This window comes from Macaca fascicularis, chromosome 10 (assembly GCF_037993035.2).
Source record: "Macaca fascicularis isolate 582-1 chromosome 10, T2T-MFA8v1.1".
NCBI classification, from domain to species: domain Eukaryota; kingdom Metazoa; phylum Chordata; class Mammalia; order Primates; family Cercopithecidae; genus Macaca; species Macaca fascicularis.
This window is the reverse complement of record NC_088384.1, coordinates 5,101,537-5,128,790: the sequence shown is the minus strand read 5'-3', so window position 1 is coordinate 5,128,790 and position 27,254 is coordinate 5,101,537. Positions and strand designations below refer to the sequence as shown.

Sequence of the window (27,254 nt, the reverse complement as noted above, 5' to 3'; positions counted from 1 at the left end):
GCGGACAGGGCCCAGTCAACACTCCCCGGGTCCTGGAGTGGGGGGACGCAGTCTTCACGCCACCCTGGGGCCCAGCACACGCCAAGAAGACAGTGCCACGGTGGGGCAGGCGGGGCTCCCCTGTGCCCTGCAGGCCTCGGGAGTTGCTTTTCTCCAGGGACCATGGGGGTGGGCACAGCCTGGACACAGCCTCATCCAGGGAGGGTAGGGCTGAGTGGGGACATTCGGGTGGGATGGGCCTGGGTCTTGCACCCAGGGAGAGGGCACTGTGCAGTCTGGCGCCCCACTGAGCGCTTGGCTCCTGAGGGTAGGGAGAGGGCTGGCCCTGCCATGCCTCGGCGGGAGGCAAGATGTGGGGCCAGGGTCTGGTCACGCTCCTGCTAGACACGGAAAGACAACCGAGGGAGGTGAGCCAGGCAGCTGTGCACAGCAGGGCTGGAAGGGGCGTGCCCAGTGCGTTATCAGCATGCAGGGAGACCGTGCCAACTACAAACAGCAGCGTGCCCGGGCTCAGCGGGAATGCCAGCCAAAACCTCACTCATCACGAAAAAAGGCTGCTCAGCACCCCAACGGTTCAAATTCCCCTGGCCACACCAGTGCAGGCCAGGACAGACAGTGCCCTAGGGACAGATCAACGTCCAGAAGAAATGAGCCCGAATTCTTCATTCATCACTTGGAGTTGGGGGTAACGAACTGCTCATACGAAGTCTGCCCCCACTATGTCCAGCCAGCTTCATCTGATAAGTGTCACCCCCCTACACCCAGCCCTGGCAGACCAGAGGCGTGTGATCAGCCTGTCCCCCGGCCCCCAGGACAGAGGCAGCTTTGTCTGTCCACACCAGAGAAAGGGCTTGACAGTGGTGACCGGAAGGGGGTGAGAGAGCAGACAGCACTTGCCCCCGAGGTCATCTGGGTCACCACTCTCAGGGCAGAGGCTCAATTCGGATTCCCCAACAGCTCCCGGCAGCCCTGGGTCCAGGTCGCAGCCGGTTATAAACGGCAGGGACTGCCAGACCCCCACCACAACGCCGAAGGTGGGGCCTGCTCGCTACGCGTGCCTCCGACAAACATTTACTGGGTGCTAAATGCCGAGGTTGTGGTTAGTAAAATAATGGACCCCAAAAGGTGTCCACATCCTCATCTCTGAAAGCCAAGAATGTGCGACCTCACATGGCCTAAGGGACTTTGCGGATGTCACTAAGGATCTTGAGACGGGATGGCCATCCCGGATTACTGTGTGGCCCCAAAGTCATCACAAGGCTCCTTATAAGAGGTGGGAGGGTGAGGGGCAGAAGGTGCTACAGTGGTGGAAGCAGGGGTCGGAGTGAGGTGAGGAAGGCACCAGAGGCCGAGGACCAGGTGACCTCCAGCAGCTGAGGAAGGCAGAACCGCAGGGCCCTCCCCAGGGCCTCCCGGAGCAGGCCTGCCCACGCCCCCGACTGCCCTCCAGAACAGTAAGAACGAATCTGCGCTGCGTTAAGCCCCTCATGTGTGGAAATGTTACAGCGGCCCCAGGAGACTCGTGCAGGGGTGAGCGAGCGAGCCCAGCCCTGCTCTCATGGAGCTCGCACTCCCTCTGCAGAAGCGGCATCCCTCCAGTGCACGCACAGACACCCACGGCCTGCAGCCAGCCTGGCCGGGCAGCCTTGTCTCCCCTCAACACCACCGACTTCGAAGTCACAGGGAACGGCGTGCGCTTTAAACCACAGCGAGGTTGCTACTGCATGCGGCTCGTCTTAGGGCCACTTTTCTAACTGTGGGCCAGACACTGCTGGGCAGATGTTTGTTTCTCACTGACTCACATTCTACACCTAGTTCAGCCCTCCCACCTCCAGGCTGTCCGGGTGGAACGTGGGGAACCCTCTGCTCCCGTGCTTAGCGTTCGCAAAGGTAAACACACCACAGAAACCCACCTCCCACCCCAGAGTGGCCTGTGGCCCTAGCAGACACGCGACAGGCAGGCCAGTGAGAAGCGCCAGCAGCCCTGGTTCCCAAACTCCTTAGCTCCCCAGCTAAGGAGCACCCAAGGCTGAACTGTGTCCCCAGATATGCTCAGTTCCTAACTCCCAGTACCCTTGAAAGTGACCCTGTTTGGAAATAGGGTCTTTGTAATCAACTTAGGATGAGATCATTAGGGTGGGTCCTAATCCAACGACCGGTGTCCTTACAATGAGAGGGAAACCTGGACAGAGACAGACGTGCACAGGAAGAACAGTGTGAGGACGGAGGCGGAGACTGCAGTGATGCATCCGTGAGTCAGACACCACCTAGCTGGAAGAGGCCAGGAAGGGTCCTCCCCTGAGGCCTTCGGAAAGAGCACAGCCCTGCAGGGACCATGGTTTTGTACTTCTGGCCTCCAGAACAGTGAGACAAGAGGTTGTTTTTTTCTTTTTTAGACAGAGTCTCGCTCTGTCACCCAGGGTGGAGTGCAGTGGTGCGATCTCGGCTCACTATAACTTCCACCTCCCAGGTTCAAGTGATTCTCCTGCCTCAGCCTCCCAAGTAGCTGGGATTACAGGTGCCTGCCACTATACCTGGCTAATTTTTGTGTTTTTAGTAGAGACGGTGTTTCACCATGTTGGTCAGGCTAGTCTCAAAGTCCTGACCTCAGGTGATCCACCTGCCTCGGCCTCCCAAAGGGCTGGGATTACAGAGGCTCTAGTCTTGAACTCCTGACCTCAAGTGATCCGTCTGCCTCATCCACCCAAAGTGCTGGGATTACAGGCGTGAGCCACTGCGCTTGGCTTAGAGACAACAGATTTCTGTTGTCTTCAGCCACTCAGTTTGTGAGGATTGGTTACAGCAGCCCTAAGAAGCTCATGGAAGCCCAAGGAGGACTGCAGGGTGAGTGCGAGGACCGTGCTGGGCCCCAGTGCTGCTGGGCTGTGCCTACACACCCCGCACAGGACACTAATTCTGTTTATCAAAAGCCCCAGCTTTGGGGAAGAAACTGTGTGGAGGAGAACAGGAGATACCTGGCTAAATTTACCCACACCCCAATCCCCCGGCATGACTTTAATAGAAAACAGAGTTACCCAGAAATGAAATAATGCCCCAGCTTTCCAGGAACGTACCAGAGACACGGCAAATCTCGAAACGTGGACTCTGTAGAAAAAGCCAAATGCGAAAGCCTTGAGAAGCACCAAGGAGAGAAAAACTTGAAGTAATCCTGAATTATCTGAAAAGCATGTTTTCCCAAGAAAGGATTCTGTTTCTGCTTTATTTGAGATTTTAATTATAGGTTATGTAATGATTTTCATTTTGAATGATAATTAACTCTTAAGTTTAAGGACTAACTGCGACTTTACTAGGCACACTTGGAAGTGAAGCTTTAATCCTGGAAGCCGCAGTGAGCACCGGCCCACGTGTGCGCCTGTGCTAAGCAGACGTCACTCCGAAGGGTGATGGCAGAGCTCGCCATGAATGAGGACCCTGTCTAAAAGTGCAGAACCTGCAGGCTGCGATGGATGAGTGTGCCAGCAGATCACAGGAAGATGGAAACCCCGTGACTCTGATGAGAGAACCCAAAATAAAAGTCACAGCCAGAGTGACGCACACATTTTACAACAGAATCGGACAGGGGCCAGAATTTATTTTTAACATTTTCCCATGAGCACACAGGTGATTATATTTTTACACCAAAAGTTTCTCTGTCCTTGAACCTACATAGATTGTCCTTGGTCCCAGGAGGCCCTCGCAGGGACAGTTGGGACCCCGACAGGGGAGGAGCCGGGGGGGCCCTCACACAGGACAATTGCTATTGTCCCAGCCTAAGGAGTTTGTACAAAGCTCAAAGCCAGCAGCACTGAAGTGCTCCCAAGTGGCTACTCACCTACTCGGTTCCTGACCAAGCTAAGGTCCCAGCTAGGGAGCACCCAACACTCCTGGAAGTCCAGGTGGCGCGGGCATACAGGGCCCAGGGATGGCCTCCACTGGCAGGCTTTGAGCTCAGCACCCTCGTAGAGACTATTCTTGGCCAAGTGCGGTGGCTCATGCCTGTAATCCCAGCACTTTGGGAGGCAAAGGCGAGCGGATCAGAAGATCAGGAGTTCGAGAACAGCTTGGCCAACATGGTAAAACTCTGTCTCTACTAAAAATACAAAAAGTAACCAAGCGTGGTGGTGCATGCCTGTAATCCCAGCTACTCGGGAGGCTGAGGCCGGAGAATTACTTGAACTCAGGAGGCAGATGTTGCAGCGAGCCAAGGTCATGCCACGGCACTCCAGCCTGGGTGACAGAGTGAGACTCATCTCGGCGGGGCGGGGGGGAGAAGATTATTCTCACAGACCCTGGGGCCCTAAAAGCAGGAGATCAAGAATAAACTCGACCCTAAGAAAGAAGCCCTGGCCCACTGATGCATACAGGAGGGGCACCCGGGTCTGCCTTTACCCAGACGTGAGGGGAGTGAAGGTGACTTGTTGCCGTCCCCCTCCAAGATGTTCAGCCTTGCAGAGAAACCCGCCTTTCCTGTGATATCGGAGCTGCCGCTCGGGAATGCGCCCCATGGGAAGACGAAGACCTTACTGTGGGGACAAATCACCCGTTCACGGCGTGGAGAGAGATGAGGAAGGGAAGTGCTTCCCGGGAATGCCCAGAGGCTTGGAGCCCACGCTCCCGCTCACGGCTGTGATAAGCACGAGGGCAGACCCACGTGGGAGCTTAGCCAGTGCCCACACGGGCGGGACAAAGTCAGACATACCTCAGCGTCCCCTAGGAAGGGGCAAAGGAGACAGGGAAGGGAGGTGTGCGTTCTTGGAGGGTCCTGTTCCTCCCAGCTCAACACCAGAGGCAGCACAGGCGGCACCTGGACCACACACAGAATGAGCTTCAGGCCCCGAGGGCATTATCTCTGGCCTATCCGGAGGGGTGGGATGGCCAGCCCTTGTCTCATTTGCACATGGTACCTGCTGCAGGCCCGTGGGCATGTTCTGTTGGGCAGAGGATGCTGCTGTCTGCATCCAGTGCAGAGGGAGAAAGGTGACAATGGCAAGCAAACACCGCCATGGGGGTGAGGGCTGCAGGGAGGACAGAGGAGTGGGGACAGGGAGGGAACATTCAGGGAAGACCTGGGGGAAGGTGCGCTGGAGGGGCAAGTGCCACGGTGAGAGGGGCCAGTGTGTGTCCCGAAGGCCAGAGTGACCTGAGCATGGGGAGCCAGGGATGAGGCTAGACCTCTGAGTGCCACAGGCCCAGTGACTGCACTTTATACTGGAGCACCGGTCACCCCAGGAAGGCTTGAACACTGATGTGACAAACGTGTACACTCTGGGTGCTCTGTGAAGAGGGGATCGTCAGGGCAGGATGAGGGTGGCAGGGAGGGCAGGATGAGGGTGGCAGGAAGGGCAGGAGGCGGCCCAAGGTGATAACATGAAAACAGGGACAGGCAGCAGAGAGAAGAGTTGGGCGGGGGAGGCAGAGTCATTAGGCTGTGGCAAGAGGCTGAACGTGGGGCCAAGGGGCATCCACCGCGAGCCCGCGGGCTGAAATGAGGGACAGGGAGAGGAAGCAGGGTCAGAGCAGGAAGCATCTGGAGTTGGTACTGGGGAAGTCCTCCAGGGGACCAGAGGGGAGAGGCTGGAGGTCCGGGGCATCCGACCCTCCCAGGGGCGGCTGTGAAACTCACCTCTCACAAGAGATCCCTGAGTCGGATCCAGACCGACCCGTCCGGTGCTGCACCTGGGTGTTGACAGAACTGGGATGGCAACTGTCCCACCTCCTGGGTTGTCACAGACACATGGGAAAGGCAGAGGAAGAGCAGAGCCCAGGACTTGCGTTCTTGGTAACCAGTACAGAGTACTGTTCCTAGGTTTGTTGTTGTTGTTGTTGTTGTTTTTTGGAGACAGTCTCACTCTGTCGCTCAGGCTGGAGTGCAGTGGTGTGATCTTGGGTCACTGCAACTTCCGCCTCCTGGGTTCAAGCGATTATCCTGCTTTAGCCTCCTGAGTAGCTGGGACTACAGGCACCCGGCCACCGTGCCCGGTTAATTTTTTGTATTTTTAGTAGAGACAACGTTTCACCGTGTTGGCCAGGATGGTCTCAATCTCCTGACCTCATAATCCACGTGCCTCAGCCTCCCAAAGTGCTGGGATTACAGATGTGAGCCACCGCACCCAGCCTGTTCCCATTTTAGTACTGAGTGAGTGGTCGTGATTGTTTAATTAGGCAGAGGAGACACCAAGAGCAACACCAGGATTCAAAATCGAGTTCTAAGGCCAGGCCTGATTTAATGAGGTCAGGTTTCCCAGCCCCTCGGGAGCGAGGTTAACAGCTGCAAAGCCCCTCCTGGGCCGCTGCAGACCGCCCATCACACTGGCCCTTTGAACCAGCACAGAAGGTGCCTTTTACAAAATGCTGTTAAAGAAATGATGCGGCCGGGCGCGGTGGCTCAAGCCTGTGATCCCAGCACTTTGGGAGGCCGAGACGGGCGGATCACAAGGTCAGGAGATCGAGACCATCCTGGCTAACACGGTGAAACCCCGTCTCTACTAAAAAATACAAAAAACTAGCCGGGCGAGGTGGCGGGCACCTGTAGTCCCAGCTACTCAGGAGGCTGAGGCAGGAGAATGGCGTGAACCCGGGAGGCGGAGCTTGCAGTGAGCTGAGATCTGACCACTGCACTCCAGCCTGGGTGACAGAGCGAGACTCCGTCTCAAAAAAAAAAAAAAAAGAAATGATGCAAGAGGAAAGATCTAAGCTGGTAAACCTGGCCGGCCGTTCCACCCTCGAGGGTCTACAGCTGCAGCTCAGAAGCCAGCATGCCCGGGTTTGAGTCCTGACCCCACCCTCCGCAGGGCCAGCAGCAGGGTCCTTGCCCTCAGCAATGAGGCCGGTTCTCCGCCGTGGAGCGGTCCCGTGCACTACAGACGCCAAGCAGCATTCCTGGCTTCATCCCTCCAGCACCCCCGCCCCCAGCTGTGACAACCAAAAAGGTCTGATTTTGTCAAACGTCCCTGGGGACAAAATCACCCCCAGTGGAGAACCACCGGGCTAGAGGCTTTGATGTCTTGTACCCATTATAAAATGGGGTCCTAGAGCTGCCTCGAGAAGTAAATGAGAAAATACATGTAGAATCATCTAGAGGAGTAACCAGCACAGCAGAGCACTCACCAAACATTAGCTATAGTCCGGCCAGGCGTGGTGGCTCACGCCTGCAAACCCAGCACTTTGGGAAGCCAAGGCACGCGAATCACCTGAGGTCAGGAGTTTGAGACCAGCCTGGCCAACATGGCAAAACTCAGTCTCTACTAAAAATACAAATTATTAGCTGGGTGTGGTGATGCATGCCTGTAGTCCCAGCTACCCAGGAGGCTGAGGCAGGAGATCACTTGAACCCGGGAGTAGAGGTTGCAGTGAGCTGAGATCACACCACTGAACTCCAGCCTGGGTGACACAGTGAGACTCTGTCTCAAAACATGTGCACGCTCACGCGCGCACACACACACACAAACACACACACACACACGACCATTAGCTACAGTCCCTGCCATCCTGAGGGACAGAGACATGGAAGTGTGTGAAACACACCCAGCACAGGGGTCGACCGACAAAAGCATAAACAAGGCACCCAGGAAGCTTCAAGGGAGGAAACCTATGATCCATCCGAGGAGGTCGGGAAACTTCCAGAACCTTCTCAGCAGAGGACAGCTGCTGAAGCAGATTTTCAGGGAGGCCCGTGATGGGCAGATGGATGGGGAGGAGACACGTTTCAGATGAAGGGATAGCAGGTACAGAGGGGAGGCGGAACAAGAGCCAAGTCGGAGCCTGCCCACGTCCTTGAGCCATTTAACAAAAAGCAGAACTACACTGTTTACGAAAAGACTGAGGGGCTGAGAACCGAGGAACACAAGCCCATGCTTCTCACGGTTGATTAGAACTCTCTGCGGAGCGGAGAAACTGGGAGGGCGTCCCAGGCACATCTGAGATGCTGGAGCCTTAAGGCTTCCTATCCTTGTCCCTTCGGAGAGTGGGATGGCGGCAGACCCCAACCACAGTCCCAACGTCGTGAGCGGGCGGCAGCCCTCCTTTCCCTGCAAAGATCAGGGCAATCCACAGACCCTGGGGCCTTGGACTTCTCTAAGGCCCAAATGGATTTCAGGGACATGGGAGAGCTGTCAGTATTTTCTCCAGCATCAAATTTGTTGAGCTTTTCCTGAAATTAATTGCTACTTCCTTCATCCAGCTCCTGCTGTCTCCTGTCCCGCAACACAGGAAGCTAGGGGCTTTCAGCAGCCACTTGGGCTGATTCCAGCCTTGCAACCGTGAGGCCCCCGAGCTCGGCTTACCAGAGAGCAAGTAATAAAACCCCTGTGACGACAGCGCCACTTTCATCGTGAATAAATGAGCTCAATTACCTCCATGCAGAACAAGGAGCGCTTCAAAGGGAAAGAGGGAAAAGGGGAGGAAGAGGGACGGAGTAGAAATAATCAGTCTTAATTAGCCTTATCTCCGAGGGAAATACATATGATAATGTTGGTACCCAAAGAGATTCAAATTAGTCTCATGCCAATCATTACATGTTAGTGGGTCTTATTGGTGATGACAGACTTGGCCGTTGCCCAGTCATTAGTTTTCTAAAAATGACTCTCCTGATGAAAAGAAAACCTGAGAAACTCAGAATGTGGATTACCCCCAATGGGTCAATCATCTTCAGAGGGGATCTGCTGGCACAGGGATCCCCAGAGGCCTCGGCCACCCCTGCCCAGTGCGGCCCCAAACTTACTGCAGCCTGGACTGGCGGCCTGGGAGGCCGATGCCGGGTCTCAAAGCCACGTGAGACGTTGCCCTAAGGCTTCTGACTCGTCTGACAAAGCCAGAGGTGGGAGGTGCTTACATGGTCCCCTCTACCCATGAAAGAGCCAACGGCGCAAATGAACTTGGTCACCCCCCGGAATGGGCCGGGGGAGGTCTGGCTTGTGCGCTGGCCTGGTATACAGTAGGTACTCAGTACCTGCGGAGTAAAGATGGTGCCCTTGCCAACTCCTGGGAGTGCAACAGGCCCCTCCCAGGGACCCGCGGCGATGGCTTCTTCATCTGAAGCAGGAAAGTCGGCGAAGCGCCATCCACCCAGGCCACATGGCGGGCACTGGCTCGGGGAAGGGGCACTTACTGTGCTGGCCGCTGCTACATCCAAGCTGACGCTTCAGAGAGGCAGAGCAGCCCGCTCAAGGCCATGAGGGGCAAAGGGGAGGAAGGGCACCTTGGGAAGCTGATACAGAACAGGAATCCACCGAAACTCAGAGCAGGGGAGGGGGCCTGGTTCAGGCCTGCTCATACCTGGAGCCATCCCCACCCCCAAACCCAACACAGGTGTGGGCTGTGGGAGGCGGGGGTCTCCCGCCGTCTCTGCCTGCCTGCCTTGCCCACAGCCAAGCCCCGGTATAGCCAGGAATCTAGGATTAGCACTCAGTGAGAGACAGCGGGGCGAGAGCCCCAGATGCAGACGGCACCAACAGACAGCCACAGACTAGCAGGCGTGGGAACACCACGGGGCAGGTGACCACAGTGCCTTCCTTCCACCCGCCGTATGACCAGAAGGCCACCAACCTGGGGTGCAAGAGGTCAGAGCCGGGAGCCCCGTTGCATCGGGCTGCCAACACCCACACTGGTGGTTTTCCCTCCACTTCTGATGCAGAGAACCTTGGAAGCCATCCTTCCCCTCTCTCTGCTCCCCTGCTCTCTTCCTGCCTGATAAATACCTGCTAATACCTCAAACCCTTGTTATAAGCTCGATAAACTTGTGCTATGTGCTGCTAACGAGCAGCTAACGATTGCTCAGGTGTTTATATTAAACAGATTAATCGGGGACTCGGTAGATGGAAGAGTCTCTACGTTATCTCCGGTATGAACCAAATCCCACCTAATCCCAGAGAGCTTTCAGGAAAAAAAAAAAAAGAGAGAGACTATTCACCACTGGGACCATTGTAAACTCATTTTTCAAATGAGCCATCATTTTATGGAACAGACGATCAAAGACCAAAGCAAGATTTGTGGCTGAGATGCAGAGAACGTGTGTTTTTGTAACTCTCGGGGTGGCTCTTTATTTTTTAAAAACACCGTTGGCTACATTTGGAGTAATTCATCTTGGTGATGAGTCAGGACGTATCAAGGAAAGAACGTCTTCAGAAGCGGGGGAATGAGTCACGAAATTTCTACGGTGACAGGGAGCATGAAACAACGGGATTTCAAGACCCAAATGATTAATGGCTCAACGCTTTCCACCCGGTTCCACTGTTTTACGCTAACCAATTAAGCCTGTAATCTGGAATAAAGTACTTTAACCTGAGAGCCACTTAAAAGCAACTCATGTCACTTCATGCGTTTAGGTTTTCTTTTAAGTGTATCTCACCCTGTAACCTTGTCCTACTGTTCTCCTAAAGCAGGCAGTTAAGTCGGGCAGGGGAGGTGACCATGGGCTACGGTCAGGGAAGCCCCGAGCTGGCTATGAAAGTGCCATTGCTGGCCGGGTGCAGGGGCTCATGCTTGTAATCCCAGCACTTTGGGAGGCTGAGGCGGGTGGAACACATGAGGTCAGGAGTTCAAGACCAGCCTGACCAATGTGGTGAAACCTCGTCTCTACTAAAAATACAAAAATTAGCCGAGCGTGGTGGCACGTGCCTGTAATCCCAGCTACTTGCGGGGCTGAGGCAGGGGAATCGCTTGAACTCGGCAGGGGGAGGTTGCAGTGAGCCAAGACTGTGCCACTGCACTCCAGCCTGGGCGACCGAGTGGCACTCCATCTCAAAAAAGAAAAAAAAAAAGTACCGTTACTGAGATCATCTCAAAGTTCATGGAGCCCACACCTGGGCCCAGCGCCCCTGCTCCAGCTGTTTTCCCTGGACGGAAGTAAACAGAGGAAACCACCTGAAACCCTCTGCCACGAGACCTGGGGACGCGTGCACAAAGCCAGGGTGAGCCCAGCCACCTGCAGGCCCCAGGCACCTACCAGTGAAGTCCTGGAAGCACTCGCAGGTGTAGCCGCCCTCACGGCTGCGGCAGCGGCCGTTGGCGCCGCACGGGTTGGAGTAGCAGAGGTCGATCTCCGTCTCGCAGTAGTCGCCGGTGAAGCCGGGCGGGCAGCGGCAGCGCAGGCCGTTGATGGGGTGGATGGGCCGGAAGAGCACGGTGGTGGAGCTGAGGAAGGGCGCCGAGCTGTCGAAGCGCAGCACGGACACGCACTTCATGTAGTTCTCGCAGGGCTCGCGCAGGCAGATGTTGTCGTCGAAGGGCAGCACGCGCTGCGTGGAGATGGTGGTCAGCAGCGTCCGGTTCAGGTAGATCTGCTCCTGCAGGTCCTCCGACGGGAAGAACTGGCCGCGGACGCCGCCCGGCAGCAGCGCCGAGAAGGTCACGTTCAGGATGTTGGAACTGACGTCGGTGTCGTTCTGGACGTTGAAGACGAAGACGTCGTCCTTGGTGGTGGACAGCACCGCGGCCACCCCCTCTACAAAGAGGGCCAGCAGCGGGGACAGGAACTTCTCCTGGGACATGTTCTCCAGGCGGACAGTGATGCTGTTGGTCAGCATGTCGTCCGTGATGATGGTGACACGCAGGGTGCAGAAGGCCGTGACGCTGTGGATGCCGTCTGCAGACACAAGGAAAGTCGGGGTCATTCAGATGCTGCCGGAGTCACAGGTCCTACAGGCCCCATCCCAGGAGCAGCCTCAGGCATGCTTGCCAAAGGAGAGAGCGTGGGCATCCCCACTCCCCACTCCCCATTCCCCACTCACGACCACCACCTTGACCCTCCCTCCTCCAGCACCCTGGCCCCCACCCCCCACAATCACCACCCTGGCCCTCCCTCCTCTGGCACCCTGGCCCCCAGCCCCTACAATCACCATCCTGACCCTCCCTCCTCCAGCACCCTGGCCCCCAGCCCCTACAATCACCATCCTGGCCCTCCCTCCTCCGGCACCCTGGCCCCCACCCTGGCTTCCTAAAGCACAGCTCCAATCACATATTTCTCTGGCTCCGAAGCCCTCAGAGGGCCCCAAAGCGCTCAGCAGGGTACTCTGCGACCACTGGGATTCAGCCCCTCACTGCCCAAAACTCCTCACACGCTTTGGTCCAGCCACATGGGGACTTGAAGCCCCCTTTTACCTCCTCTGCACCTGCCCTGGCCTCCAGGGATCCTACCCTGCCCAACCTCCCAACAGTTCTTCCTGTCCTCACAGCTCAGCTCAAACTCTGCAGAGCCTGGCAAGCCCCCCTGGTCCTGCCCGGGGGATGTCCTCACCGACGTGCTGTGCTGAGAGTCCCACTTAGCTCGGCTACCCCCCATGCAAGTCCACATGCCCAGCACACAGGAGGCGCTGAGGAGCACAGCTTTACAAAGATACGCAGTGGCGCCTCAGCCAGCAGTAAACACATCATCACGTGCGGTACTTAGGAGTCTGAGGCCAAGACGGTGGAACACCTTGTTTGCAAAGGCGCATGCATCACTGGTTCCAGGCCCAGAATCGGACAAGACGTTCAAGGAGCGAGCCATGGGTACCAGTGGCTCCCAGGGACAGAGCAGCGGCCCATGCCCAGGAGCCTTCACCTGCCACCTCCAGGACCAGGCTCAGATGTGGGGTGGGATTTGCAGAATAGCCTGCCAAGTCCAGGTCTTCCAGGCCTGGCTCGGATTCTGTGTTCCAGGAGCCCCCACCCCATGAGGCCCCTGCTTGTGGCCCCCACGAGAGCTCCCAGCCTGGTTTCCATGGAGTGTGGGGCCCCTGTCACCCCTCAGAGTCCTGGGCCTCAGTAACTGCTCCAGTCAGGAGGACAGAAGCCGGGCAGGGAGCCGGAGAGGGCCAGGCCCTCCGCCCTCTCGTTCTGGGGACTGTGAGGAAGTGTCCGGGCCTTTGGAGGGTGATGAGGCCCAGAGGCCGCCGTGTCACCCCGAGCCCAGCAACGTGCCTGACAAGCACAGCGGCACGCGGGGAGCCCAAGAAGAAACAGAACGAGAGCAGCAGGTGGCTCCACACCCGGCACTTTCCCGGCACTTTCCCGGCACCAGGAGCCACCAGTCACGTATGAGAGGGACTTAGAGTCATGTAATTTGTCTAAACAACAAAGAAATGCAACCACTCCAGAAGCCACAGAGGCGTCCAGGTGCCGTGGACCCAAGATCCCAAGAGATTATAACAGAACCAGCATCACCCCCGGTTCACAGGTGAGGAAAACAGAGGCGGAAGCCAAATTTCACAGCCAGGAACGTGGGCCCGGCTGGGGGTGCCCAGCTCCCACCCCAGTAACGACACCCGGCTGGGGGTGCCCAGCTCCCACCCCAGTAACGACCCCCAGCTGGGGGTGCCCGGCTCCCACCCCAGTAACGACACCCGGCTGGGGGTGCCCGGCTCCCACCCTAGTAACGACACCCGGCTGGGGGTGCCCGGCTCCCACCCCAGTAACGACACCAGGCTGGGAGTGCCCACCTCCCACCCCAGTAACGACACCCGAGCCGTGCCCTGGGTGCTGTTGCTCTGCCAGGTGGCCCTCAGGACAGTGTGGCAAGTCAGGACTCAGAATATGACATTAATATTTGTACAACCTCGGTGCAGGGAGGTTGCCTCTGGCTCTGGCATAAACCCAGAGCCCTTCGAGGCTACACAGTTGTGTTGGCAACTGCCACAGAGCACCTCCGAGCGGGAAGGAGCAGCCCAGAGGGTGTCCGCAGAGCCCAGAGGCAGAGGACCGGTGGCTGTAGGGAGGAGTGGGGAAAAACAACAATGAGGCCAAAAGGTCCGAGGCAAAGGACATGGTGGGAGACGGCCTCAGAGACTGCGTTCCTTCCCTCCCTGAGCCCAGGGGCTCCCGCTCCGAAGGGGGGCCTCCACTCCTCTGCCCTGGAGCAGGGGGGCCCTGAGACGGCTGGATCCCACAGGATGTGGCAGGAAACACATCCTCCAGTTCCTGGCCCAGGCCCCAAGAGGGCTGGAAGGTTCTGCCTCTTTCCTCCTGGTGCCCAGACCCCACACTAGAGAGGGCACGTCACGGAGAAGGCAGCACTCCCGTCCAGGGCCCCGGCCAACGGAAGCCCCAGACCCCAGATGTGACCCGCCGGGCTGCTGAGGCTTGAGCCACCCCAGGGAGGGCCCGGACACCACAGAGCAGAGACCACCCCTCAGTGAGCCTGGCCACACTGTGAGTAGATAATACGCCCGGAGTTGGAGGCCACTAGGTTTGAGATGCTTTGTTACACAGCACCAGATGACCAAAACCAATACAGTCCACTCATAGACCAACCACTCATCAACTTAAAACATTAAACCTCACTGCCCAGCATATACGATACTAACGTGTTGCTGGTAAACAAACTGTGTCTCCTCAAAATTCTAACCCAAGGTGATAGGTTTTGGAGATGAGGCCTCTGGGAGGTAATGAGGGTTAATGATGAGGTTACGAGGGTGGGGCCTCACGAGGGGATTTGCATCCTCACAGGAAGAGACAGCTGAGAGCTCTCTCCTCTCCTCCACATTAGGACGGAGCAAGAAGGCACCGTCTACCAGCCAGGAGAACAAAGCCCACGGGAACCCGGCCGCGCTGCCTTCCTGATTCTGGACTTGCAGCCTCAAGAACTGTAAGAAAACAAATGTTTGTTTTTTAAGCCACCCAATCTATGGTATTTTTAAATGGCAGCCCTAGCAGACTGACATATATTAACATAATTCAATTAAAATAAATTAACATGCTAAACAATGTGTTATACAATGTTAACCTAAGTTAATATAGTTTTGCCTTACACAATGCTCATAAATAACTGTAACTTGCTACATTCCGTTTATATATTCCTTTGCCAAAAATAAATTGTAAACATTCAGCGACCCTAAGCTTAAGCAATCATCCTTCTGGAAGCCGAAACACACACACCAAAGACAAAGAAACCACCTAAACACCTATCAGCTGGGAAACGTATAACCCAATGAGACGGGCCACACAATGGACTATTACGCTGTCATCAATATCAGTGTGTGTAAAATATGTGCAAATAAAATGAAAGGGATATGCACAGCGTGATCCCATTTTGTGAGGGGCTGCTTTACTTATGCACGAACATGTTATATATGTATAGAAAACTCTGGAAGGATGCTGCAGCGACGCCTACAAAGGACACACAAGGATGGGGTGGCAGAGAGAGAACTGCCTCTCTACTGCTCGTTTTGTGTTATTCAGATGTCTTACAATTCGCATGTACTATTTGGGTTGCTACAAATGCAATTCTTTTTGTAACAAAATAAAAAGATGAATCAACCACACCTTTGTTCACAGCGCGCTATTCACAAGAGCTAAAACACGGAAGTGACCTATGTCCACCCACAGATTAATGGATTAAAAAAATGTGGCCCGGCCAGGCGCAGTGGCTCACGCCTCTAATCATAACACTTCGGGAGGCTGAGGCGGGTGGATCACGAGGTCAGGAGTTCGAGATCAGCCTGGGTAATGTGGTGAAACCATGTCTCTACTAAAAATACAAAAGTTAGCTGGACGTGGTGGTGCGTGCCTGTAATCTTAGCTACTTGGGAGGCTGAGGCATGAGAATCGCTTGAACCTGGGAGGCGGAGGTTGCAGTGAGCTGAGATTGCGCTGCTGCACTCCAGCCTAGGGGACAGAGCAAGGCTCTGTCTCCCTCCAAACAAGAAAAATCTTAAAAATAGCCTATGACCCATAGGCATTGCTTGGCCACAAGCTGAACACCCCTGGGGTCTGCCAGCCTCAGTTTCCCTCCACCATCATCCTCATGTGGCAGCCAGAGTGGTCTTCCTAAAATATTGACCTCATCACCCTGCTTCCTTGTGGCCCCTAATGGCACCCAGCATAAAATCCACACCCCTCTGTCCTGTGGTCTACGTGATCTGTCCCTGTCATCCTGTGACAGCTTTTCCTGTCCCAGGGCCTTTGGATGTTCCCTTGCTGGAGCACTGCCCGCCTTCTCAGACACTAGCTTCACCCCTGGGTCCCTCACTGGAGGACCCCCCATGCTGACCCCTCACTCCCATCTGCCACATCCCAATTTCAGTTCTTGCACAGGAGTGCCAGGGCTCTCTCTGTTTGTTTTTGTTTTGTTGTTTTTTGTTTGTTTGTTTTGAGATGGAGTCTCGCTGTGTTGCCCAGGCTGCAGTGCAATGACATGATCTTGGCTCCCCGCAACCTCTGCCTCCCGAGTTCCAGTGATTCTCCTGCTTCAGTCTCCCAAGTAGCTGGGATTACGGACGTGCGCCACCACGCCCTGCTAATTTTTGTATTTTTAGTAGAGACAAGGTTTCACCACGTTGGCCAGGCTGGTCTCGAACTCCTGACCTCAAGTGATCCACGCACTTCGGCCTCCCAAAGTGCTGGGATTATAGGTGTGAGCCACTGCACCCGGCCTAGGGCTCTGATTTTTTTATTTGTTTACTACATCTGTTTCTTTCCCCATGAGTCCCTGAGGACCCAGAGCCTGTAGGTCTTGTCCCTGCTGCACCCGTCACCTCTAGAACAGCTCCTGGCACTCAGAGCCACTGGATAAACATTTGTGGAAGAAACAGAAGGAGGGAGGAGCAGGGAGAGAGGGAGGGAGAGGCAAAGGGGCCAGAGAAGCATGGTATCGCTCTAACTCCAACATCAACATTTACACAAACAGCATAATGAGACTCCATTTTTTCATGTAAGCTATTTTTTTGTGCCTGTTTGGCTTGCTTTTCTTTTTTAATGTCCATTACAATAATACAGATAGGGTACTGTTTACTTCCTCGTGGCAGTCGTTATGAAACATGCTTTTATCTTAAACCACACATGGATGTGTTTGTTCTGGACCAATGTGTAAAGGCCGTACTGATTTTAAGCTAAAAGCCCAGGCCTTCTTGGGGTGCCCTGAGCTACTCTGACCCCCACACGTTGGGTGGAGGCTGCAGCACTGGGGCCTTCCTGGGGGCAGCCCAGGAAGGCACAGCACAGAGAAACACCCCGGAACAAGGATCCATATTCTAGGGACATCTATCTTCACTCAGGCACAAAACGATGACGCAACAGACAGAAAATAGCATTGAATATTAACGACCGTGAAGTGTGCAAGAGAACACGAGGAATGCCTTAATATTAATCCTAACATCAATTTCCTTCAAGACCACGGCCCTGCCCAGGTTACCCGGCCACGGTGAATTTGCTTTTTACTTAAGTAGTCTGGGTTGGATTTTGAACCAACCTGCAGCTTAAGCCTTCAGACACACACATCTAAACGCCACCAGTACAGGAATGCTGAGCCAAGCACAGCCTATCCCCACAATGGAATATGATGCAGCTAAACCACACAGTAGCACAAACCTCCGTTTTTGGCACAGATAGATCAAAACAACATGATGTTAGGTTACAAGAAATAGGCCAGGCGCAGTGGCTCACATCTGTAATTCCAGCACTTTGGGAGGCCGAGGTGCGTGGATCACCAGAGGTCAGGAGTTCGAGACCAGCCTGGCCAACATGGCGAAACCCCGTCTCTACTAAAAATACAAAAATTAGTGGGGCATTGTGGTGCACATCTGTAATCCCAGCTACTTGGGAGACTGAGGCAGGGGAATCACTTGAACCTGGGAGTCGGAGGTTGCAGTGAGTCAAGATGGCACCACTGCAGCCTGGGTGACAGAGTAAGACTCCATCTCAAAAAAAAAAAAAAAAAGAAAAATGAAAATAAAAAAGGAAGGAGTTACTCTTTCACACAAAACAAAACAAAAAATGTTTCTACGTGAGCCAAGAGAGCTATCGGCACTGTTGACAGTAGTTCTGTCTGCGTTGCTGATTTTTTTTTTTTAAACTTAATTTTGAAACAGTTTTAGATTTACAAAAAAATTACTAATACAGAAGGTTCCCAGAGATCCCACACCCAGGCCCCTATTAGTTATGTTATTACATTAGCACAGTAGGTTTGGGGGTCTTTTGCTTGCTTGTTTTGAGACAGAGTCTCATTCTGTTGCCCAGGCTGGAATGCAGGGGTGTGATTATTGCAACCTTGAGCCTTAAGCTCCTGGGCTCAAGTGGTCCTCCTGCCTCAGCCTCCTGAGAAGCTAGGACTATAGGAGCATGCCACCATGCCTGGCTGGGTTTTCTGTTTTTGTTTTATCTAGAGGTGCGGCTTTGTGATGTTGCCCAGGCTGGTCTCGCACTCCTGGCCTCAAGCGATCCTCCCACCTCAGCCTCCCAAAGTGTTCGGATTCAGGGGTGTGAGCTGTTGCACCTGGCCTCAGCGTTTGTCATAAGGAGTGAGCCGGTACTGACATGTTATTAACTGAAGCCCGTTCCTTCTGCAGATTTCCCTCGTTTCCACCCATTGTCCTCTCCTGTCCCAGAACCCCACACCACACAGCTCCCCTGCACCGTGGTGGCTTCTAGCCTTCCCTGGGTCTGGGACCTGTACAGTTTTTAGGGGCTACGGTCTGTGGCCTTTAGGTGATGATGACTTTCAGCCTCACACTGTCGCCCGTGGTTTTATTTCTGTGCGTGAGTACGGGTCACAGTTTGGGGTCTGCTTGATTTTGGCAGGCACAGAGCCCGCCCAGCACTCCCTCTGCCCGCGCTCCGGGCATTCCTCCCAGGCCCGGAGCGGCTCTGCAGCACCTCAAAAGCGATCAAGTACCATCCCCTGCTTTCCCGGGAAGGGTGAGTCACCTCATTGTGGCTGAGACGTGGGAAGGAGACAGAGCAGATGGCAGAGTGCGAGGCTGCAGGGCCCTCCTCAGCAGGTGCTGCACAAACCTGAACCACGTCATGGGAAGGAACTTTCTGGGTCTTCATGGAGGTTGGGACCTGTCCAGTCCCCCTCACTTTCATGAAAGACTTTGCAGTTGGATAATGGTCATCCGCGATCGTGTTCCCCATGGTGGGCTCATGCTGTGGGGCAGTGGGGGCAGAGGTCATATCATGGCCTTCAAGGAGCAGGCAGCCCTCAGGGGGCAGGGGGGAGTGCCACAGTTCCAAGACTCGGTGGCAGGTGATCGGCGGCTGTGGGTGAAGAGCAGAGCAGCCGATGCTGGACGGCCCCAGGAGTCAGGGGAGTGGGTTTCCTAGTAAGAATGGAGTTTGCCACACCAAGTGGAGGGAACAGTTCTCCTGGGAGCGCAATACATGAAAAGCAGCAAGGCCAGCAAGGCGTGGGGAGCAGGGGAGTCAGTTCCCGGGGCCGCGGGAGCAAAAGGCCACTAATGCGCCACCAATACGGGACATTCGTTCTCTCTGTTTTGGAGGCCAGGGATCTGAAATTCAGGTGTTGGCAGGGCTGGTTCCTCCTGGAGGCTCAGGGGAGGGTCTGCTTTGGGCCCCCTTCCCTGGGGGTCCAGCAGTCCTTGGCATTACTTGGCTCCCAGGCACACCCATCTGGCCTTTGCCTCTGCAAGTGGCTATGGCTCTCCCTGTGTTGTCACGCCTCTGTCTGCTGTTCACCGCACCGGAAGCCAGTACGCCCCCAGGTCAGCACCTCAATTACAGCTGCAAAGGGCCTATTTCCAAATAACATCCCACTCTGAGGTTCCAGGTGGATGTGAATTTTGGGGGGACATAAATCGACCCCAGGAATGCAGAGTAGCAGGGAGATATGGGCATGGAGGCAGGAGGTGGGTGGACCTCCGATTGCCGCCAGCCTCGTGGGCTCTTGGTGCAGGGTGGTGGGGTGGCTGAAGGGGAAATGTCCACAGAGGCGTGGACGGGACCCACGCACCACGAGGAACCATCACTGGCCCCTTGACAGGTGAGGACACCAAGGCACAAGGAAGCTGAATGTGCCTGGTAAGGTGACTCGGGCTGAGCGGCAGGGCCCCGAATAACCTGAGGCCAAGTCCCCACCGATGGTGGACGGGATGACAGAGGGGATGGTCCGAGAGGACCCTAGTCCTGGCATGGGAGGGTCTGCTGAGGGCATGGAGGAGGAAAGGCCAGCTTCTAAAACATCCGGGGCCTTGGGGATGACCCTGTGAGATGGAGCCACAGGCAGCTGGAGACGCAGCCAGTGCCGGGAGGGAAGCAGGGGCCCACTGGCTCACTGTGGTCTCCGTCACCACCCCGTGCACCATAGCCTGGGAGGCTCCTCCACTCTCCCATCACGAGTGCCCCTCGAGGCCTGGCTGGGGCAGCTCATGATGCCCTCAGGGTCCAGAGTCATCCCCCGTGGCCAGCTGTGGTCACATCCACAGGGCGTTGCTTGCTGTCCAGCCGGTAAGAGACACAGGGTACGGGCCTGTCCTTCCCGAGGCCTTCACAGCAGGCAGGGAGGGCCCTGCTTGGTGGCTCCTGGTGGCTCCCATGCAAAGCCAGGGAACTTTGAAGTGGTTGTGTACATCTCTCCCTCTTCCGGGTTTGGTTTGTTTTGTTTTAGAGGCCAGATTGGGGTCAGACAACAGGTGCGATGTATTGATCCTGCTACCTGAGGGCGTCTGGCTTTTCTCCTTTCTGGGCAATAACCTAGGACCTGTGTCTCACGAATGCAGGTTCGCTTGACAGGAACACGTGCTTTCAGGGTTGGGTGCGTAGTGCATGGCAGGATGTCAAGCCATGAGAGGAGGAGTGAGCCTCGGACCCAGGAGAGCAGAGTCTCATACCAGCACGAGCGTCTCCAGCAAGCTGGACTGTAGAAAAGCCCAGGTGCTGCTCACGATGCCTCGGGAGCAAAGTCCTGTGTTGGCCTTGCAGTCAAGATAAAGGGCGCAGCTCTGCCCGGGGTTAGGGGTGGGGAGGGCAGAGCCAGCCTCTTATTCCTCCTTGTCCCCACCTGTGCCATTGGCTAGACAATGGAGAAGGAGGAGCCCTTCTCACACCCCAAGGAAGCCCACACCTTGGTTTCCTTGGTTTCTCCTCTTTGGAATCCAAGTCCGCACCCTGTAACCCCACCACTGCCATCCCCTCGGGTTGCTGCAGGTGTGTCCTCACACGTCCTCCCCTGTTGGTCCCACCTAGTCTTAGCCTCAGACAAGCACCCCCGGCAGCCAGCACCCACCCTGACCCTGCCCCAGTGTCTGGTCCCAGTTCCTGGTCCTGACCCCTACACATTGTGTAAAACTCAAATAAGTGTATTTAATATATCCATTAATTGTAGATTTATCATTTCTTTGTGGTGAGAATGTTCAAAATCCTTTCCTCTAGCTATTTTGAAATATACAATACTATTAACCGTAGTTATCCTACTATACAATAGAGCAACAGAACTTATTCCTGCCATCCTACTGTAACTTTGCACTCTTTGACCAATCTCTCTCCAACCCCCTCTTCCTCCTCACCTCCCTGGATTATGGTGATCATTATTCTATTCTCTCTACTTTTTTTTTTTTTTAGACAGAGTCTCACTCTGTCATCCACCCTGAACCCAAGCTGCAAGTCCCAGGCAAGTCACTTAACTTGATGGGGAGGCTGCTGGGATCTGCTGAGAACAGCAAACCACTTCTCCCATGGCCAAGCACAGACCAAATGGAAACACACAGGCAGGCGCTGGGAAGCCCATCAACAGGCAAATTAGGAGCATGTTAAAAGCTCTGAAAAGCTTCTAGAGCATCAAATACGCAATCATTCAAATACATATACCATTTTATCTTGCCGCATTATTCTGTTTCCAAGGCACATTTTTTCATTTAACATCCTTCCTCGTCTCCTAAATTATAAAATCCTAGAAATGACAAGAATTATTCTGTCACAAGATATGGAGGACAGCACGAAAGAACCACATGCCCAGACCATCAGCATTAGATGAGTCAGGATAAACATTACACATTATTATTACTGAAAACACCCAACTTCAGGTAGCACAAGAAGTAAGGAGGCCTTAAAAAGGATGGACACCCTGACACATGCTACAACACGGATGAGCCTTGAAGATATCACACTGAGTGAAAGAGGCCGGTCACAAAAGGACAAATACTGTCTGCATCCGCTTACGAGAGGTTCCGAGAATAGTCAAATCCACAGAGACAGAAAGTAGGATGGTGGGAGCCAGGGACTAGGGGAGGGCCATGGGGAGGTGGTGTTGAATGGGTGGTGTTGAAAGGAAGTAGTTTGGGAAGATGAGGAAGTTCTCGAGGTGGATGGCGGTGACAGCTGTGCAACAATGTGAATGCACTTAATGCCACTAAACTGCACACTTAAAAATGGCCAAGATGGTCGTTTTATAAGGTTTATTGCAACTAAAAATAAATGAATGAATGGGGGGAAAGAAAGGAGGAGAAATGAAGCTACGAAGACACCTAAAACCTCCTTCTCAATGTCACTCTCACATTTATTATTTATGATAAAATCACATAATCCTCGATAACACTGATGAAGAAATGTTCTCTCCTGATTTCATGTATAAAATAAAGCTCATATCCCAAGGCAGATGTTAGAATCTAATTCAGGATTTAATACTATTAAGTTGTTCCATGTTATTCCAATGCAGCTCATCATGTCTCTGCTTGATGGAACCTTCTGGAAGCCTGAAATCATAACAGGCCCCACTGTGCCCCAGGAAGGTGTGTTCACACACCAACATGGCCAGCCCAACCCCAGCCTAAAGAAGTTGTGGGCTGAGACGCTGAGCAAGTGCATTCTTGTCAGGAGGCAGAACTTTCATTTAAAAGTTAAGGATTGCTTCCTCAGAAAGTTCAACATAGAATTAACACATTACCCAGAATTCTATCCCCAGGTGCAATTCAAAAAAATTGAAAACATACATCCACACAACTTGTACATAAATGCTCACCACAGCATGATTCACAATAACCCAAAGTGGAAACCCAAACATCCACTAATGTATGAATGGACAAACCCAGTATCTTCCAATAATACAATGGAATACTATTCAGCCATAAAGAGGAAGTAGGCTGGGCGTGATGGCTTATGCCTGCAATCCCAGCACTTTGAGAGACCAAGGTGGGCTGATTGCTGAGCTCAGGAGTTCAAGACCAGCCTGGGCAACATGGTGAAACCCCATCTCTACCAAAACACAAAAAATTAGCCGGACATGGTGTGCACACCTGTGGCCCCAGCTACTCAGGAGGCTGGGGTGGGAGAATCGCTTGAACCCGGGAGGCAGAGGTTGCAGTAAACTGAGATGATGCCACTTCACTCCAGCCTGGGCAACAGAGTAAGATCCATCTCAAACAACAAAAAAAAAGAGAGAGGAAGTACTGACCAGGCTACAACGTGCGTGAAACTCACACACCTTCTGCCAAGTGAAAGAAGCCAGACACAAAAGGCCACATAATCATGGTTTCATTGATAGGAAACACTCAGAATCCACAGAGGCAGAAGCCATGCTGGTTGCCAAGAGCAAGGGGCAAGATGGACCGGAAGTGATTAAGCTTACTGGGTATGGGGCTTTCTCAGGTGATGAGAATGTTCTAGAACTGCACAGAGGGAGAGGTTGCACAACATCATGAATGTAATAAATGCCACTGAAGTGTTCATTTTAAAGTGGTTAATTCTGGCTGGGGCGGTGGCTCACGCCTGGAATCCCAGCACTTTGGGAGGCTGAGGCTGGCGGATCACGAGGTCAGGACATCGAGACCATCCTGGCTAACATGGTGAAACCCCGTCTCTACTAAAAATACAAAAAATGAGCCGTGCATGGTGGTGGGCGCCTGTAGTCCCAGCTACTCGGGAGGCTGAGGCAGGAGAATGGCGTGAACCCGGGAGGCAGAGCTTGCAGTGAGCCAAGATCGCGCCACTGCACTCCAGCCTGGGTGACAGAGCAAGACTCCGTCTCTAAATAAATAAATAAATAAATAAATAAATAAATAAATAAAGTGGTTAATTTTATCTTATGTGAGTTTCATCTCAATTTTTTTAAAAGGAAAAAAGAGTTAAGAATTGATTCTTAGTAAAACTTTGTCTCATTTTGGCGTGAGGTTGTCCAAAAGGAGAAAGCAATTCTAAAGGGTATTTCAAGAACAATTTCCTTCAAACCAAGCTGTCAATGAAGTCAGAAATGAACAGACGTTCTAAGACGCGGAACCGCTTCTCCTCTTAAGAGCAGGAAGCCACTTTCCAACCCTGGAGACACCAACTCCCCCACCTTAAAGATGCTGAGTATGGCTTGGGTAGAGCCAAAGTTGCCATCTGTTTACACCATGAGCTAAATATCATGGGAGAAGACCACAGAGGCCCACGAGCCGCAGCGAAGGCACCAGCAGGGACTTCGACAGGGATCAAACACCCGGAGTTTGATCAGGGACCTTCCGTTGTCTCTGCTTTGCTTCAAGTCCTCACAGAACAATCTGAAGGCATTCGTTTGCTGAACAGGAATCCAAACGTCTGACCACAAGAAACCCCTTGTTGGGGAGTGCCAGGACCTCCCGTGGGGAGACACTGAGTGACCAACAAGCCTGTTTTGGTTTTTTTGGTTTTTTTGGCTTTTTTTCTTGAGACGGAGTCTTGCTCTGTCACCAGGCTGGAGCGTGGTGGCACAATCGGCTCACTGCAACCTCCACTTCCCAAGTTCAAACGATTCCCCTGCCTCAGCCTCCCGAGTAGCTGGGGCTACAGGTGTGTGCCACCACACCAGGCTGATTTTTTGTATTTTAGAGTAGAGATGGGGTTTCACCATGTTGGACAGGATGGTCTCGATCTCCTGGCCTCATGATCCACCTGCCTCTACCTCCCAAAGTACTGGGATTACAGCCCTGAGCCATGGTGCCTGGCCAAGCCTGCTTTAAGATAAGAAAAGGAGGAACCCCCGGGCTTCGGCTTGCAGGGCAGGTTCCCCATGGCAGCACTGTTGACTCTTGTGGGGGCTGGAAAACTCTCTGTGGGGTGCCAGCCGCTGGGAGGATGCTGGGCAGCATCCCTGGCCTCCACCCACTGGATGTCAGCAGCACCCCCACCCCAGGCTGTGACGACCACACACGTCTCCGGACAACGTCTGCCAGGGCAGCAGCGCACCAGCTGACAACCCCACCCTCGGAAATGATGATCCAAACCTCTGGACCGCTTCCGGCCTGAGACTCTCAGCAGGTACCAGGAGCCCAGGAAGCACAGAGCTCAAGGCTCCTTGGCTCAGCACCCGGCTATGCCAGACTACTCGGGCCTTTGTGCCTCCCAAAAGTGCTGTCTGGGGCATTCCCCTGCCAGCTGGGCCCCGAGAGCGACACGGGTTGGGCCAATGGGGAGCCGTTCCAGCCTCACTCTTCCCTGCCAGAACCAGAAAGTCACCTCTCTGTCCCCGTCCTGGAAAAATGGGCCAAGTTCCCCGAGGCAAAGATTAAACGACAAAGCAAATTTAAAAGAACAAGTGGGCGCCTGGTTCTGAGCTGAATGATGCCTTCCAGCACGACAGCACGGCCCTGAGCACCTGCCAGGGGACAACCATATGTTCCCGGGCCCGATGTGTCCACGAGCCACTGCCAGCCGAAGAGAGCTGTGGACAATAAAGATGAGAACTTTTTTTTTTTTTTTTTGAGATGGAGTCTCGCACTGTAACCCAGGCTGGAGTGCAGTGGCGCAATCTCGGCTCACTGCAACCTCCGCCTTCCAGGTTCAAGCGATTCTCCTGCCTTAGCCTTCCTAGTAACTGGGATTACAGGCGCCAGCCACCATGCCCAGCTAACTTTTTTGTTGTTGTTTTGTTTTGTATTTTTGGTAGAGCCAGGCTGGTCTTGAACTCCTGACCTTGTGATCCACCCACCTCGGCCTCCCAAAGCGCTGGGATTATAGGTGTGAGCCACTGCGCCCAGCTGAAGATGAGATGTTTTAGCAGACATAGCAACCAGCCCAACCCAGCCCTGCAGCAGGTCCTGCTCAGAGCTCTCAGGTTTTTCAGCCACTGCTCACCGTAGGCCCAAGGAGTCAGGAACGACCAGGGCCAGTCTGGAACATTCCAGGCTCCAGGTCTAAAAGTGCCATCCAGCACCCAGCTACACTCCTCATCCAGCCACCTCAGTGGCCAGAGCAGCAGGTGACCCTCGGCCCCCCTCTGCGTGTCCCTGTGCCATTCTCTCCATCTTCCTCCTCTCGCTGCCCGGACTCCCGCACGCTCACACCTGCGGCTGGTGCAGCATCTGCCGACAGATGCTCCCAGAGTTTTGCTGAATCCTGGGAGCTTCTCTCTCTCCAACATGACCTGCTGGACTCAGGTCTGTACCGACCCCCATGCTTGTCAGCAGTGCCTCTGCAATGCTGACTCATCTCTAGGGACAGGGATCAAACACCCGGAGTTTATCAGGGACTTTCCATTGTCTCTGCTTTGCTTCAAGTCCTCACAGAACAATCTGAAGGCATTTGTTTGCTGAACAGGAATCCAAATGTCTGAACCCTTGTTCAGGAACCCCTTGTTGGGGAGTGCCAGGAACTCCCGTGGGGAGATGCTGAGTGACCAACAAGCTTGTTTTGGTTTTTTTGTTTTTTTGGCGTCAAGCCGCTCCTATCCCTGAGTCCGAAGGCCCTCCTGTGCAAAAAGGCGGCAGCGGCTGCCAGGGGGAAACTGTCTGGGCCCTGCCCTGGCCCCTGCCACTCCACATGTGCCTCAAGCAGACGCCTCGTCTTTGGGAAAAAGCTTCCCGTGGTGGCTGAACCGGCACTGCAGCCATGTCCCCCGCGAGGTCATCACGGAGCCGGAGACCACAACTGGGCAGGAGATGCCGGGTTCCAGGGGCCACGGATAGTGAGCTGAGACTTTTTGTGGTTATCTAGACTTTTTTTGGGGGGGAGGGGAGGCGTAGAAAATTAAACCTTATTTATTTTTAAAGCCAAACCACTAGGAAAATATATCACAGCCGGGAAGCAGCAAATGGACAGGTTGTCTTATCATTTCAAGTAATTAGCTGGTGAAAATACAATGAGGTTGCTATCAAAACAGTAAAGTGCCATGCCGGCGCAGGAACACTGCAAGCTACGAAAGCCCCAGGCAGAAATGGCATTTGGTAACAGGGGCTGCCTCTCCTTTGCTCTCAGGGAGTCAGCTCATCCTAGCCCAAGTCGCTTCCTTTTTCTCCCTTGAACTTCCTGTTGCCAGGGGTTTGTCTCGACTGGACTCTGTTAATTCAGAGGGCTAAGTAGGCAATGCTAGGTTTAGGTCTTCATTCCATCTGTTCTATAAAAACCAGGTTTTTCCAAATCCAGTACTTCATAACTCTGTTATAATCAAGTAGCCAAATGCTCCTCTTTTACTGTTCACTCCTATATACTAGTATATATCACAATCAAAACCCCCTTCTCTTCATGGGCAAAGTGTTACTGCAAAGATTGTCCTGTCATTTTGCTACATACAGCCTCAGGGCCCATCAGCCAGTAATCCTGCTTCCCATAATTAGTGTGTCATCGCCTCTCATGTTTTTGCATGGTCTCCAGGCTGAAAG

At 54.0% G+C, this 27,254-nt stretch overlaps 1 protein-coding gene across 9 annotated transcripts in view; it reads right to left on the bottom strand.

Annotated features, from left to right (window-relative positions):
- Positions 1–27,254, bottom strand: part of CELSR1 (cadherin EGF LAG seven-pass G-type receptor 1) — a 190,065-nt gene that overhangs the window by 97,119 nt on the left and 65,692 nt on the right. For 8 of the 9 annotated variants that reach the window (XM_045363426.3, XM_045363428.3, XM_045363427.3 and 5 more), the window contains exon 2: positions 10,943–11,581. In XM_045363426.3, coding sequence (XP_045219361.2) covers positions 10,943–11,581 — 639 coding nt within the window. Of the gene's footprint in view, positions 1–10,942; positions 11,582–14,419; positions 14,554–27,254 lie in introns of those variants that run through there. The other variant, XM_074003512.1, reaches the window with a different exon arrangement.